The 14,214-nt window shown below is 41.7% G+C and overlaps 1 protein-coding gene across 1 annotated transcript in view; it reads right to left on the bottom strand.

Moving 5' to 3' along the window:
• c12h5orf22 (chromosome 12 C5orf22 homolog) overlaps positions 1-12,166 on the bottom strand; it is a 51,765-nt gene extending 39,599 nt beyond the window's left edge. The window contains exons 1-3 of the mRNA XM_033650324.2: positions 11,805-12,166; positions 3,038-3,183; positions 1,981-2,130 (exon numbers count right to left, since the gene is read on the bottom strand). Coding sequence (XP_033506215.1) covers positions 1,981-2,130; positions 3,038-3,183; positions 11,805-11,873 — 365 coding nt within the window. The 5' untranslated portion in view covers positions 11,874-12,166. The remainder of the gene's footprint in view (positions 1-1,980; positions 2,131-3,037; positions 3,184-11,804) is intronic.
• Between the last annotated feature and the right edge of the window lie 2,048 nt (positions 12,167-14,214).

Below are 14,214 nucleotides of genomic sequence, written 5' to 3'. Positions count from 1 at the left end.
CGGTGATATTATTTACAGACATGCAGCAACTACAACCCTCAAACCTCTGGATTCCATTTATCACTCTGCTCTTAGATTTATTACCGGGGATAGATATGACACCCATCATTGTATTAGGGCTGTCAAAATTGCTCAAAAATGACGTTCGAATATTCCTTCTAAAAATAACTCATAGGTTCGAACCATTCGAATATTTTTTTTTTCCGCATTATGTCCACAAGAGGGCAAACTAATACAAGGAAACATACTTGTATATGTATTAATACAAGGAAACATAACTACTTGTAGGTATTTTTATTTCAACATAAATGTCTTTGAAAACATTTACATACCTACACATTAAAACACATAAAACAATTATCTATTACATACACAACATTACGTTATAAACGACCGCAGACCTTTCGCTCGCCCCCCTCTCTGACCCGTGGCCACACCGCCCGCGGAAGCGCTGCGAATAGCCTCGAAGCACCGGACCGTGACCAGCTCGCGCCCTGCAACGATCGTTTCAGCGTCTGGTCTATTTTCTGCGTGAGCCGCGAGCAAATGTGTCAAGCCGGGTGACGGAGACAACAGCTGGGAGCAGAACCGCTTGTCGACCAGGCTGGAGAAATGCGCGTCTGATGCCAACGCCCACTCGCAAAGAGGACAGCTGCGGTGGTGTTTTTTTTTTTCTCTCCACAATCGAATATCAATTTTCACATTCGAAGGTCCATTTTTTTTTCAAATTTGAATTTAAATTCGAATTTAGAATATTCGTTGACAGCCCTACATTGTATACTATATAAAAAAGTTGGTTGGTCCTCTCTTTCTGACAGACGCATGAACCAATGGTATATGTTTATTTTCAAGGCCCTTACTGGTAAGCAGCCTCCATACATTTCATCCCTACTAGAATGGCACTCTGGATCTTACTCAACTCGATCCAGTGGTTTGATGTTTCTTAAGGTCCCTTTTGTACATTCAGAGCTCGGTAAATCAGCTTTTTCTTTTGACGCTCCAAACTCTTGAAATATTCTCTAACACGCTTTGGGGCTGGAGAATATACCCTCTCTTGCTGATTTTAAATGTATGGTGTCTGACTTTTGTAAATCGCCTTGTGATTGTTTTTCACTGTAATTGTATTTATGCTTTGTTGCTGTTGTAAACTCATCGTCCCTGTAAATGAGGGAAACCTCAGTGACCAACGAGTTAAAATAAAGGTTTAAATAACCCAAGCCTCATACATCGTTGTCTTGTGTCCTTGTCTTTGACTAGGGAGAATTTCTGTTTTCAGCACACAAAACTTTGAGTCTATGTCATGGTATTTGACGTTCTGTACATGACCACAGACAACATACTCATAAGCATCCAGTGACTTATAGGCTCGTAATTTCTCTCTGGTGTACACGCTCGGTTTCTCAATTAAATACGTATATATATCTGGCCACTGTATATTCGGCCACTTAACGTCTTCAACCCACTCATTAATAGCACACGGATCTGGAAGTCGGACACCATTTGTCAAAGTCAACTTGTTAAGGTAACATTCCCGATCTTTTGTTGATAATCCCCTTGCATAGCTTGACAAGCTGTTGATCTCTGCCATACTTCCATTGCCAAAATGCACACGCATACGTACTACATCATCATTGTGTACAAACTGTGATCGGGTCTATACAGATAGTGAGTGGCTTCAAGAGCCAGCCTCAAGTGGCCATTCAAGGAGCTGCAGTTTTTGGCACTTCCATGTTGGCCTCATTTTGTTAGCCCTGGAGGTTGCAACTTAGTGCAAACTAATAGGAAAGTGGGGAAGCCGTCAATCAAGCCCAGCTTTTACACGCTGGTTAAATCAGTTCAGTAAAGTCTAATTAGGCAACAAACTGAAAACACCTGTGTGCATAGACTATGAATGTGTGAGGTTTTAAGTCAAGATATACACTTAATAAAGCAACAGAGGATTTCATAAAGAAGTACAACTCTGTTTAGTGTATGTCCTACCTGATGGTGGTGGTGGAAGAGTCTCGTCCTACAGCCATCCTGTGCTCCCCCTCTCTGATCTGCTGGGCCCAGTATGGATGCAGCCATGCCACACATGACACATGGCCAGCATATACCATGGGCATTATCCAGTTTTCTATACTCAACTCACTGAAAACAAAAACATACAGTAATTGGGGAAGTCCAATGCAATGTAACAGCCTGACTTTCGAATTCCATGACTATTCCAGGTTTTCCATGACTAGGGGAACCCTGCTTATATTTCACTCACTGTATTATAAAAATAAGTCATATTATACATAAATGTCACATTGAGAGTTTCTGTTATCTCTCCTTCTCTATCAGAGTTAGTCAGGACACTCGTGATCAATAACATGGATTTAAATTGCTGTGCTGTGTGGAGTAAAGACGACTCAACTTGATTGGTTGTTTGTTCTCCAGGTTGGATGATTTTTTGTTGGACTTTCAGGTGCATTAAATGGTGCCGTACAAAGAAAAGCCTGTCTGAACTAAACAGACTGACAGGTCTGGAGATTCATGTCTGCAGACTTTTTGTTGTGCTTCCAGCATTAAAAAAAACATCTAGGAAACTTAACAGCAATATGTCTGTCTAGAGGCAGTGTCTGAATAATTCAAAGAACATGCTGTTAACAGCTTTAGTGACAATCTTCTGTAGGGGGTAGTTTGGATTTGGGGCATCCAACTCTTTAAAGCTTTTTAATGGGCCAGCCATGGTGGGGCTTTTATTGCGAAGAAGCCTCAGCTGTGACCTCGGTCAACCATGTTAGCTGTATGATGTGTAACCATATAACTGTATAGATTTAGGCAGTTTTTGCAACATGTCACAGAGGTAAATGAAACCACGGTCATGTCAACAGCAGTGATCACAGATAACCTAAATTCAATTGAGTAAAGCCTTGTTAACATCTATCAGCTGTAATCCTCAGTTCAGACAGACACAAGCCACAGCTTCATGATGGGACTGTCCTAGCCCTCTGAAGCAGACTGAAGGGAAAGCTTGGACTGTAACATACTGTATGTTTGACACAAAACGTACCTGAAGAGTTTGTCTTTATCAAAGACAGTGTCAGCAGACATGTTGACAGGGATGAGCAGATCAGGATGGGAGTCTAAATGAACCATCTTTATGTTCTTCAGTGGGAGGTGTCTTGATGCAATGGCACGATATATGTGACGCACCACCTGGAAAAGATACAGTAAAATAAGCAATTTTAAGATCTTTGATTCAGTCTTATGTAATGAGAAAACTGGTTTAATGTGTGAGCTCTTTAGGATACCAATCTTTGGAAGCACCGAATCTTTCAAAGAAATTCTCCTTTACACTTTAAGTCCAGTTCAGACCAAAGATAAGATGAGTTGAAACACGGAAATACTAGCAATGCACTGTTCTGAAGAGGTTCAAAAATCTGCTGGTTCACACCAACTAGATGAAACAGTGCATCATCTCTATGTAACAACTCTGCACTTCGGTTCTGATTTCCATCTTTTCAAGCTTATTTTATGGCTAAACAGAATTTGTAGCTTCTTAAAATATGAATTAGGATAGTGACAGTGAGATACTGGCTACAGTTGCATTTGTAAAGGTGATGAAACAGCGAAAAACAGAAACAAAACAAGCATCAGATGGACTGTATTGATAATAAATATGCCCAAATAATTTCAATACGGAAACAGAGAGCTCGGTGGAGACAGAGCACCAGCAGTCAAAACACTGACTGGAGTCATTTTAACTTGACCAGCGGACTTTACTACAAGCCAGTTGACTGTTGAAACAGGTGACCAGCCTTGTGTTCTAAAACCTGCCGCTGGCAATTTGATCTGCTGAGTTGCACGTGACACCATCAACCATCTTGAGTCAAGCTCAGACCAGCCAGTTCACACTACTGCCACTTTTCTCTGCAACATTGTAAAATGGTTTTGTTTCGTCGCAAATCACTGGGCTGTACTGGACTTTACATGTAATTTAGGATTTAACACCAAAACTGTGAGTTTGCGGAGATGGAATGAGCTAGAAACATGAAACGTGACACCATTACTGGAATTGATATGAAAATGCTCCCCAAGAAACATGACCCAAGTTGGCCACATGGTGGCACTATAAGTAACTTTAAAAAAACATAAAAATAAAAAGGCCACACCCCTCACACCTTAAGTCCAGCTGACTTTAAATTTGGCACACATATGAAGCTTAATGTGCTCTACAAAAAGCCTCAATACCATTAAGTTCTCCCTACTAGATTTTCTGCCATTTAGATTTTTTTTGAAAATCTGTTAAATGAATCAAACTGAATTTTGAGTGTACCAACATCAAAATTGGTATTTACCATCTTATGGTGAAAGTACAACTTTCTATTATAAATGAGCAAAATTAGTCAAAAACATCGGGACCATCAGCAAATGAAAATTTCCCTGCCATAATGCAACTCCATTTGTTCCCTTTGCTGCATGACATGCCCCCTCTATCTCCCCCTTTCACACTAGGTATATCTGTCCTATCAAATGAAAACAGGCAAAAGCCCCCCCACCAAAAAACAAACAAACCCACAAACAAGTGTTTCCCAAAAAGCAGTGGTCAGAATTTAACCAAATTTAGTATGCAAGCTCTGGGGCCAAGTTTTAACCAAAATTTGAAGTGCCATACTGACTGGTGAAAGTGGGTGTGGCCTATTAAATTTTAACCTTTAACTCAAGATGACTATGACCAGTCCTAATGAAACTCACTGCAGACATGTGTAGTGGCGTACTGAAAATGTCTACCAAAAATAACCCCAATCGGCCAGATGGTGGTGCTGTGATTAAGGCCAATATTGGAAAATCCACGCCCCTCATGCCATAAGCCCAAATGATTTGAAATTTGACAGTCCAGCTCAATTTGCTCTACAAAAATGGATAGTAGACCGTAAGGTGAACACAGTTATCGTTTCATCTCGCTCCAACATCTGGGGACTACACAATCTTTATTTCATAAAAAAGATCGATACATGTTCAGCTAATCAGCGGGAGTTCGTAGCTCATAACCCCGCAAGAGTCCTGTGATCGGGGCGGTAATTCGGCACTTGTTGTGTCTGAGCGTATTGATCAGTTCCGCCTGAGCGTAATGAGATTTGGTATGCAAGTGGTGGCACGGCCGTCATGTGATCACGCTACACCAATAAGGTACCCGCATTTCGTGTCACCATGGTTTCATTCAGCAGAGGAAAACAGACCCGGAAGTCCTCAAAAGTGAGCAGAAATGAGCTGAAACAGCGCTATTTACATCGCCGTGTCCATGAAACACGATGAGACAAATAGACAATAAGGTGAACTAAGCAAAAATGTCTTAAAACACATTTGATTCAAACCTGGACATAACCGACGTATTATTACATAGACAACATAGCTGTCCAGTACGGAATACGAGAACGGCCATGTATTTTTTTTTTTTGTGCACTGTTATCTCGTGATAACGACTTATTATTTCGCTATCTCAATATAACAAAGATTGTTTTCTCGTGATAATGAATTAATTATCTCGTTATCTTGATATAACAAAGATTGTTTTCCCGTGATAATTGTCAAGTCTGATGATTGCGCACTGGTTAATGTGATCGTCTTGATTTCAGCCTACAAGAGCTGCTGTGGTCCTGCTAGATGCTCCCTGCTGCTGCTGTTATCATTAGTCACACTAGTCACGCCAGTACGATCAAACGCCGGGGCGATTATTTCCTCATTCATTGCCTCAAGGAAGGACAGCCCTGCAGGCAGGGAGAGAGCAGCTCGCGAGGGCTGCTCTCTCCCTGCCTGCAGGGCTGAGGGACTGTTTGCGCTTTTACACACGGGTCGGTGGTGAAGTGGCGCACATGACTCGTGCTACGGATGGATGGACAGACAACCACGTATCTAAAACAGGTAATACATCTGGCTACATCTTTCCCACATCAAATATCCGTGATCACCTACACCCGCGTGCGTAAAAGCGCACACAATTCCGTGTCCTCTCACCGCGGATGCTGTGATTTGATGGCCCGGTGCTCACTGTAGCCCACTCTTGTAAGACCCAATAATAATAATAATAATAATAATAATAAGTTACTGTGGACCTATATGCCATGCCTTTTAATAAAATTACCAAAGGAGTTCACTGAAAAACAGGTAATGTCAGCCTGAATTACTCGCGTGCGTCCCCGGTGAAAATCGCTGACATACATGGGAAATACGGCTTCTACAGGATCGCCATAGCTTACTGTCAGGACTCAGGAACCAGAATTCGGGATGGCGGACCGTCAGAATGGCGATATTTCAGTGTGGCGGCCTGTAACTGTTGGTTAAATGGCCCATTCGGTTGGTATTCAGATAACTGGGGCTTTACTGGTATAATGCAATAGCACCACCCAGCGGTGAAACCCGTGTCCACGAAAAAAATGACCCACTCTAAATGTTTAGAGATTTTTGTACAAGAACTCACCCCTACCTTACAATATTTTTGCACTAAAAACATACTGGACAGGAACTGTAACCAAATAACAGCCTGGTACAGGTCAGTGCAAAAAACCCCAAAACAAAATAAAAGCCTTGAGCAAATAGCCCCTGGTTCTTTTAAATACCTGGGGTCAAAATCGATTTTGTGAAATAAACGCCCGGGCTACTATTTGGAATTCAGGACTAATTTTAGGCATGGCATATAGGTCCACAGTAGCTTATTATTATTATTATTATTATCATTATTGTTGTTATTGGGTCTTACATGAGTGGGCTAAATAGATAGTTAGCGAAATAATCGCTATCGCTGTTATATCACGATATAACAGCGCACAAAAAAAAATAATACATGGCCGTTCTCGTATTCCGTACTGGACAGCTATGTTGTCTATGTAACAATACGTCGGTTATGCCCAGGTATTGAATCAAATGTGTTTTAAGACATTTTTGCTTAGTTCACCTTATTGTCTATTTGTCTCATCGTGTTTCATGGACACGGCGATGTGAATAGCGCTGTTTCAGCTCATTTCTGCTCACTTTTGAGGACTTCCAGGTCTGTTTTCCTCTGCTGAATGAAACCATGGCGACACGAAATGTGGGTACCTTATTGGTGTAGCGCGATCACGTGACGGCTGTGCCACCACTCGCGTACCAAATCTTATTACGCTCAGGCGGAACTGATCATTACGTTCAGACGAACAAGTGCCGAATTACAACCCCTCCCACGGAAGAAAATTTTGAACATTGTAAATTGAAATTGAAATGAATTTGTATACAAAATGTACAGAAAGGTAAACTCATCAAGTTTTGAAAAAGTATTGCAATTTAATTTTGTCTTTAATGTTATTATCTTATATTATCTTTGTAATATGATTATCTTATATAATGTTATTACTATCCTAAAACATTCTCCGGGTCCTCTGTAACTCTACAGGGCTTATTTCCACCCTGCCCAGCAGCAGTACCGTGGCGAACGGTCCCTAACTGCAGGGAGAACGGAGCAGGCTTCTCGGAGGTCCGCCCCTTTTCCCGGTCCCTCTTCTCCACACTTTGGGCTCTAGTTTCGCAGTCCGGGCGAGGCTGGGGCGCAGCGCACCTGTGCTTCGCCAACTGGGTGTGGCCAGGCGAATTTTGCAAGTTTGGCACACCGTGCGCGCTGGCGCAGCTACTCTTTCCCACCTCCGTCCCTCCTACCTGCGCAAGTCGGAAAGAGGGAGGAGAGAAGACGTGGAGTGGGTTTTACACACATCACACCAATCAAATGAGCCCCTCTCCTCGCCCTTAAATGAGAAGGCGTAATGAGAGTTTACTCAATTCGCCATGGCAGAAGAGAGTAGCAGCATCAGACAGCCAAACTTCTCCCAGGAGGAAACTGATGTTTTGGTCCGGGAGGTCCAAGCTCGCAGTGTCCGAATATACGGAACTGCGAGCAGACCTCCACGGGCTGATGATGCAAAGGTAGCCTGGGAGGAGGTCACCACAATTGTAAATCAATGTCAACGTTTCTCTCGTGCATGCGCGCGCTCTCTCTTTCTCTCTCGCAGTCTCACTCTGTTTCTTTTCTTTTGACTTTTCTAAGATGACAGATGCTGAATATATACTCCCTATCTGATGCTGTGGCTGTTTGTGGTTGGCTGAGAGGGATGTGAACTCATTAGTTTGCAGCTGTGTGTTGGGTTTCCATTACGCGTACCAAACGTGCCAAGCGGTGCCAATCCCCTTTGATCTGACATCAGATGTGACAGGACAGTCGATATAGAGATACATTTATGTGCTGATTGCAGATAGTTGCATTGAATAGTGGTTTTGTGGCTATTTATTGCATCGTTAATGTGCCTGATATTCTGGAAACCTGCCTGTGAGGTTTTGGTGACGTGTGCGCACTGTCCGCCGGTCAGCCAAACTTCGGCTTACACCAGCTGCGCTCCCCCTGCGCTGACAGTAGACCTGGTTTCAGATGGCGAGCTTTTAGCGCACTTTCAGCGAAGCCTTTTGGCACGAAACTGTCACTGCGCCAAGCTGGATCTGTCGACACCTCCCCCTGCTGCGCCGCCACACCTATCTCAGCGGACCTCGGTCTGCCAAACTACCAAACTGAGCGCGCCTTGGGTTGCGCTAGATTATCATATTTTTTTATTGACAAAAATATAGGCTGCTTCGGCTGATTTTTTTTTATGCGCACATGTCAATTTCAATTTTCAATTTTATTTATAAAGCCCAATATCACAAATCACAATTTGCCTCACAGGGCTTTACAGCATACGACATCCCTCTGTCCTTAAGACCCTCACAGCGGATAAGGAAAAACTCCCCCAAAAAAAACCCTTTAACGGGGAAAAAAAACGGTAGAAACCTCAGGAAGAGCAACTGAGGAGGGATCCCTCTTCCAGGACGGACAGACGTGCAATAGATGTCGTACAGAACAGATCAGCATAATAAATTAACAGTAATCCATATGACACAATGAGACAGAGAGAGAGAGAGAGAGAGAGAGAGAGAGAGAGAGAGAGAGAGATGCAGGTAATGACAGTAGCTTACAACAACATTAATGAAAGTAATAATATTATAGTTATAGTTCTGGCTACTGTGGTACAATATGTTGAAAGTATGTATTAATATCTGACAGTATACTTGTGTGACAATAGTCATATGTGTATAATAACAGTAGAAGTATGACTAATGACTAATGATGGCAGCAGCAGCAGGAGGCATCTGGCAGGACCACGGCAGCAGCACAACCACACACGTCACACTGTCCAGGCACCGCTGCGGTATGAGTTATTCTGAGAGACAGTGGAGCACAAAGGCTCCGGAGAAGAAGCCGAGTTAGTGACATCCAGAATGGCCGAGTTAGCAAGATGCAGTAATAGGATGAGAGTGAGAGAGAGAGAGAGAGAGAGAGAGAGAGAGAGAGAGAGAGAGAGAGAGAGAGAGGGAGCCCGGTGTATTATAGGGGGTCCTCCGGCAGACTAGGCCTAAGTCAGCCTAACTAGGGGCTGGTACAGGGCAAGCCTGAGCCAGCCCTAACTATAAGCTTTATCAAAGAGGAAAGTCTTAAGTCTAGTCTTAAATGTGGAGACGGTGTCTGCCTCCCGGACCGTAACAGGAAGATGATTCCACAGGAGAGGAGCCTGATAGCTGAAGGCTCTGGCTCCTGATCTGCTTTTGGAGATTTTAGGGACCACGAGTAACCCTGCGTTCTCAGAGCGCAGTGTTCTGGTGGGATAATATGGCACTATGAGCTCTCTAAGATATGACGGAGCTTGACCATTTAGAGCTTTATAAGTTAACAGTAGGATTTTAAATTCAATTCTGGATTTTACAGGGAGCCAGTGCAGAGAAGCTAAAACAGGAGAAATATGATCTCGTTTCTTAGTTCCTGTTAGTACACGAGCTGCTGCATTCTGAATTAGCTGGAGAGTTTTTAAGGACTTACCAGAGCTACCTGATAATAGAGTTACAGTAATCCAGCCTTGAGGTAACAAAAGCGTGGACCAATTTTTCTGCATCTTTTCGGGTCAGGATAGGCCTAATTTTCGCAATATTACGCAGATGAAAAAATGCAGTCCGTGAGGTTTGCTTTAAATGAGAATTAAAAGACAAATCTTGATCAAATATTACTCCGAGGTTTCTTACGGTAGTGCTAGAGGCCAGAGCAATGCCATCTGGAGAAACTATGTCATCAGATAAAGAGTCTCTGAGTTGTTTGGGGCCAAGAACAATAACTTCAGTTTTGTCTGAATTTAACATCAGGAAATTGGTGCTCATCCAATTTTTTATGTCTTTAAGGCAGTTATGGAGTTTAGTTAATTGATTACTTTCTTCTGGCTTCATCGATAAATACAACTGTGTATCATCCGCATAACAATGGAAATTTATAGAGTGATTTCTAATGATGTTACCTAAAGGAAGCATATATAGAGTAAATAGGTAACATGTGCCCCTAAATATTTTTTACAGTTCGCACACACGTATTTTTAGTTGAGTGAAACGCTTGCACTGTCGAGCGCTGGATCTAACAGCCTGAGCACATCGGCACAAAACGCTACAGCGTTCGAGATATTATTTATATCATGAGAAGTCAATACTTTCGGCAGCCTAAATCTTTTATTTAGAAACTATGGCGGGTCAAATTAAACTATGGCGGGCCACCATAGTTTCGTTAATTAATGGGAAACACTGCTTCAAGTACTAACATCGGAACATGCACACCAAGTTTTGTTAAATTCCGTGAGGGCAAATGTTGGGACTTTGAGTGTGCTGTTATTCAAATGCTGCATACATTCTAATGGTGGAACACTTTGTGATTGGGCTTACTCCTTCTTTAGACAGAAATAAACTAGCTGAAGTGTCTCTGCTCAGCCTCATGGAGCTGAAAACCCACTTGCTGAGGCCAACAGTAGCTGCTTCCTGCTGAGAGGGCTTCAACCCTTGGACTGCCGCTTGCAGCTATATTTCATTAATGCTTTAGGAATTATTTACACAAAAAAACTCTTGGTGCAGCAGTAACTGTCTCTCTATTGGCACAGCAGTTACAGGTGCCAAACTTTTCAGAGCAGAAGTTCACAGTTTGATTGCTGCGTTTTTGAGATACATCTGGGCTCACATTACAGCAGGTCTGTAATTTAAACCTGCCTAATATTCACAAAAATATAGAGGGTGACACCTCTGTCTTCTGAAAGGAACCATAATCAGTTCACTGGGGGATAGGGGGAACTCATGAATCTAATCATGTTCTATGTGACTGTATGTTTGGGGTTCTTCAACATTAAAAATATTCAAGAAAGAGGACTGTGACCTCTAACATGTTTTAGTAGTCTGATATGTGACCAGTGCTACGGTCCGTGTTTGGTACAGTCACTGCAGAGCTTGCTAAAAGGTGGGGATTGGCTAAAAGGTGACAGGTAGGGTATGGTGACAACAACACTGACTTGATAGTGACACAAATGAAATCTATCACTGTGAAACTGAAGGTAAAACAGACAGAAAACATGCTTTATTGAAAAAAACAACAACAAAAACAATATCTCAGTCAATTAAACTCAAATGGATCTGTCACAGTAACAGTATGTACACTTCATAATAATGAGCAAAAATATGGAAATGTCTCATCATATTAAATATTTTTTTCTGTAGCTAACGTTACATGTGTGACAACGTTCTCTCTAAACTCAAGAGCGCTGTAGCTGTAACGTTAGCTAGCTCGGTATGTAAACACACAGGGCTAGCTGTAACGTTAGCTAGCTCGGTATGTAAACATACAGGAAGTAATATTGGTGATCCCAAGTTGAAGTGTCGAAAGATAACGCAGTATCACAGCAGTTTTATAGAAAGGCCAGACTTACATCGTGGTGGTCCTCCACTATCCACACCGGCAGCTCCTTGTAGGACCTCTTCAGCGGCACACAGCTCATATTGAAAGCGTGACGTTACGTCTATTCCGTCCGTGACAGTAACGGTATTTATTTATTTATTAGATCCCCATTAGCTGCTGGAACTTAACAGCAGCTACTCTTCCTGGGGTCTCATCAAGTTCATCAACCAAAAATGCAGCTAACAGTAACGGTATTATTATTACACTGGACTTTAAATAATTAACGTCCCGTTCACATCGTTCCCCCTGCAGCACATATTTCATCCCATTTCGTGACAAAGTGTTTAACAGCAGATCCAGCTGAAGCCATTCACCCACCGGAAGTAACGCCAATTAAGCGTTGGTGTTTTTTTTTTTATGTCCGAGTAGAAACAAGAGCCAGGAGAAAAACAATAGTTCTTAGTGTTAGACGAAATTCGTAAATATATTAGAATGAAAAGTGGGGACATAAAAAAAAGGTTTATTAAACTTGGCAGATTGTAAAGCATTACTAAAAAGAATCTGTTTAGTTCAGAGACTTGTGGCGAATAAGCCACTCCATAAAAGGCATGTCAAAAAATTTCATAAGCACTGGGATGGGGCTTGTGTTATATATATATATATGTATATATATATGTATGTATATATATATATATATATATATATATATATATATATTGGCTTAGGGAAGGGGCATTCGAATCTAAATGGTTGGATTTTGTTTGTTATACTACAGATTTTAAAAGACAACATGCCTTACAATCCTGCCCTTGGAAGGCATTTTTTCTTCAAAAATTGCCAAAATTACACCAGATATTACATTCAGAAAGTGTAAAAACAGAAATTATTATTGTATTTTCAAATTCCTGACGTTCCTTGGACACATCTCATGTCTCATTTATGAAATGTTAGAAAATCTCTGAGTGGATTTGCGAAAAAACAAAACAAAAAAAAAAAAAACAACAACACAAAAAACCCTTTAACGGGAAAAAAATGGTAGAAACCTCAGGAAGAGCAACTGAGGAGGGATCCCTCTTCCAGGACGGACAGACATGCTATAGATGTAGTACAGAACAGATCAACATAATGAATTGCAGTAATCCATATGTCAAAATGATACATAAAGAGAGACACAGAGCCAGAGAGACAGAGCCAGAGAGAGATGTAGGGCAGACAGTAATGATAATAGCTTACAACAACACTAATTTTAGTAATAATATTATAATTATGGTAATTGTGGTACAATATGTTGTAAGTATATATTAATACATGATAGTATATGTATGTGACAATAATAATCATATGTGTAAAATAACAGTAGAAGGATGACTAATAATAACAGCAGTAGTAGGAGGCATCAGGCAGGACCAGGGCAGCGGCACAACCACGACACACCAACCAGGCATAGCTGCGATACGAGACAGTGGAGTGCAAAGGCTCCGGAGAAGACGCCGAGTTAGTGACATGCAGTAAAGCCAAGCTGGCAATATGCAGTAATAGGACGTGAATGTTAGCAAGTGAAGAAGAACCAACTTCTAAGAAGGATAGAAGGTGCTAGGTGTATTATAGGGGGTCCCTGGGCAGACTAGGCCTATGTCAGCCTAACTATGGGCTGGACCAAGACAAGCCTGAGCCAACCACTACTATAAGCTTTATCAAAAAGGAAAGTCTTAAGTCTAGTCTTAAATATGGAGATGGTGACTGCCTCCCGGACCGCAACAAGAAGATGGTTCCACAGAAGAGGAGCCAAATAGTTTAAGGCTCTGGCTCCCGTTCTACTTTCGGAGACTTTAGGAAACAAGTATTCTCAGAGTGCAGTGTTCTGGTGGGATAATATGGCACTATGAGCTCTCTAAGATATGACAGAGCCTGACCATTTAGAGCTTTGTAAGTTAGGAGAAGGATTTTGAATTCAGTCCTGGATTTTACAGGGAGCCAGTGCAGAGAAGCTAAAACAGGAGAAATATGATCTTGTTTCTTAGCTCCTGTCAGTACACGTGCTGCCGCATTCTGGATCAGCCGGAGAATTTTTAAAGACTTATTAGTGCAACCTGATAATAAGGAATTGCAGTAATCCAGCCTAGAGATAACAAAAGCATGGACCAATTTTTCTACATCTTTTTGGGACAGGATAGGCCTAATTTTCACAGTATTACGCAGATGAAAGAACGCAGTCCATGAAGTTTGTTTTATATGGGAGTTAAAAGACAAATCTTGATCAAATATCCAAGGTTTCTTACAGTAGTGCTAGAGGCCAGAGCAATGCCATCCAGAGAAACTATATAATCAGATAAAGAGTTTCTGAGGTGATTGGGGCCAAAAACAATAACATAAGGCCATTGGAGCTCATCCAGGTTTTTATGTCTTTAAGGGATGTTTGAGGTTTAGTTAATTGATCCGTT

This window comes from Epinephelus lanceolatus, chromosome 12, assembly GCF_041903045.1.
Source record: "Epinephelus lanceolatus isolate andai-2023 chromosome 12, ASM4190304v1, whole genome shotgun sequence".
Lineage (NCBI taxonomy): Eukaryota > Metazoa > Chordata > Actinopteri > Perciformes > Serranidae > Epinephelus > Epinephelus lanceolatus.
This window is presented reverse-complemented; position numbering and strand designations above follow the sequence as displayed.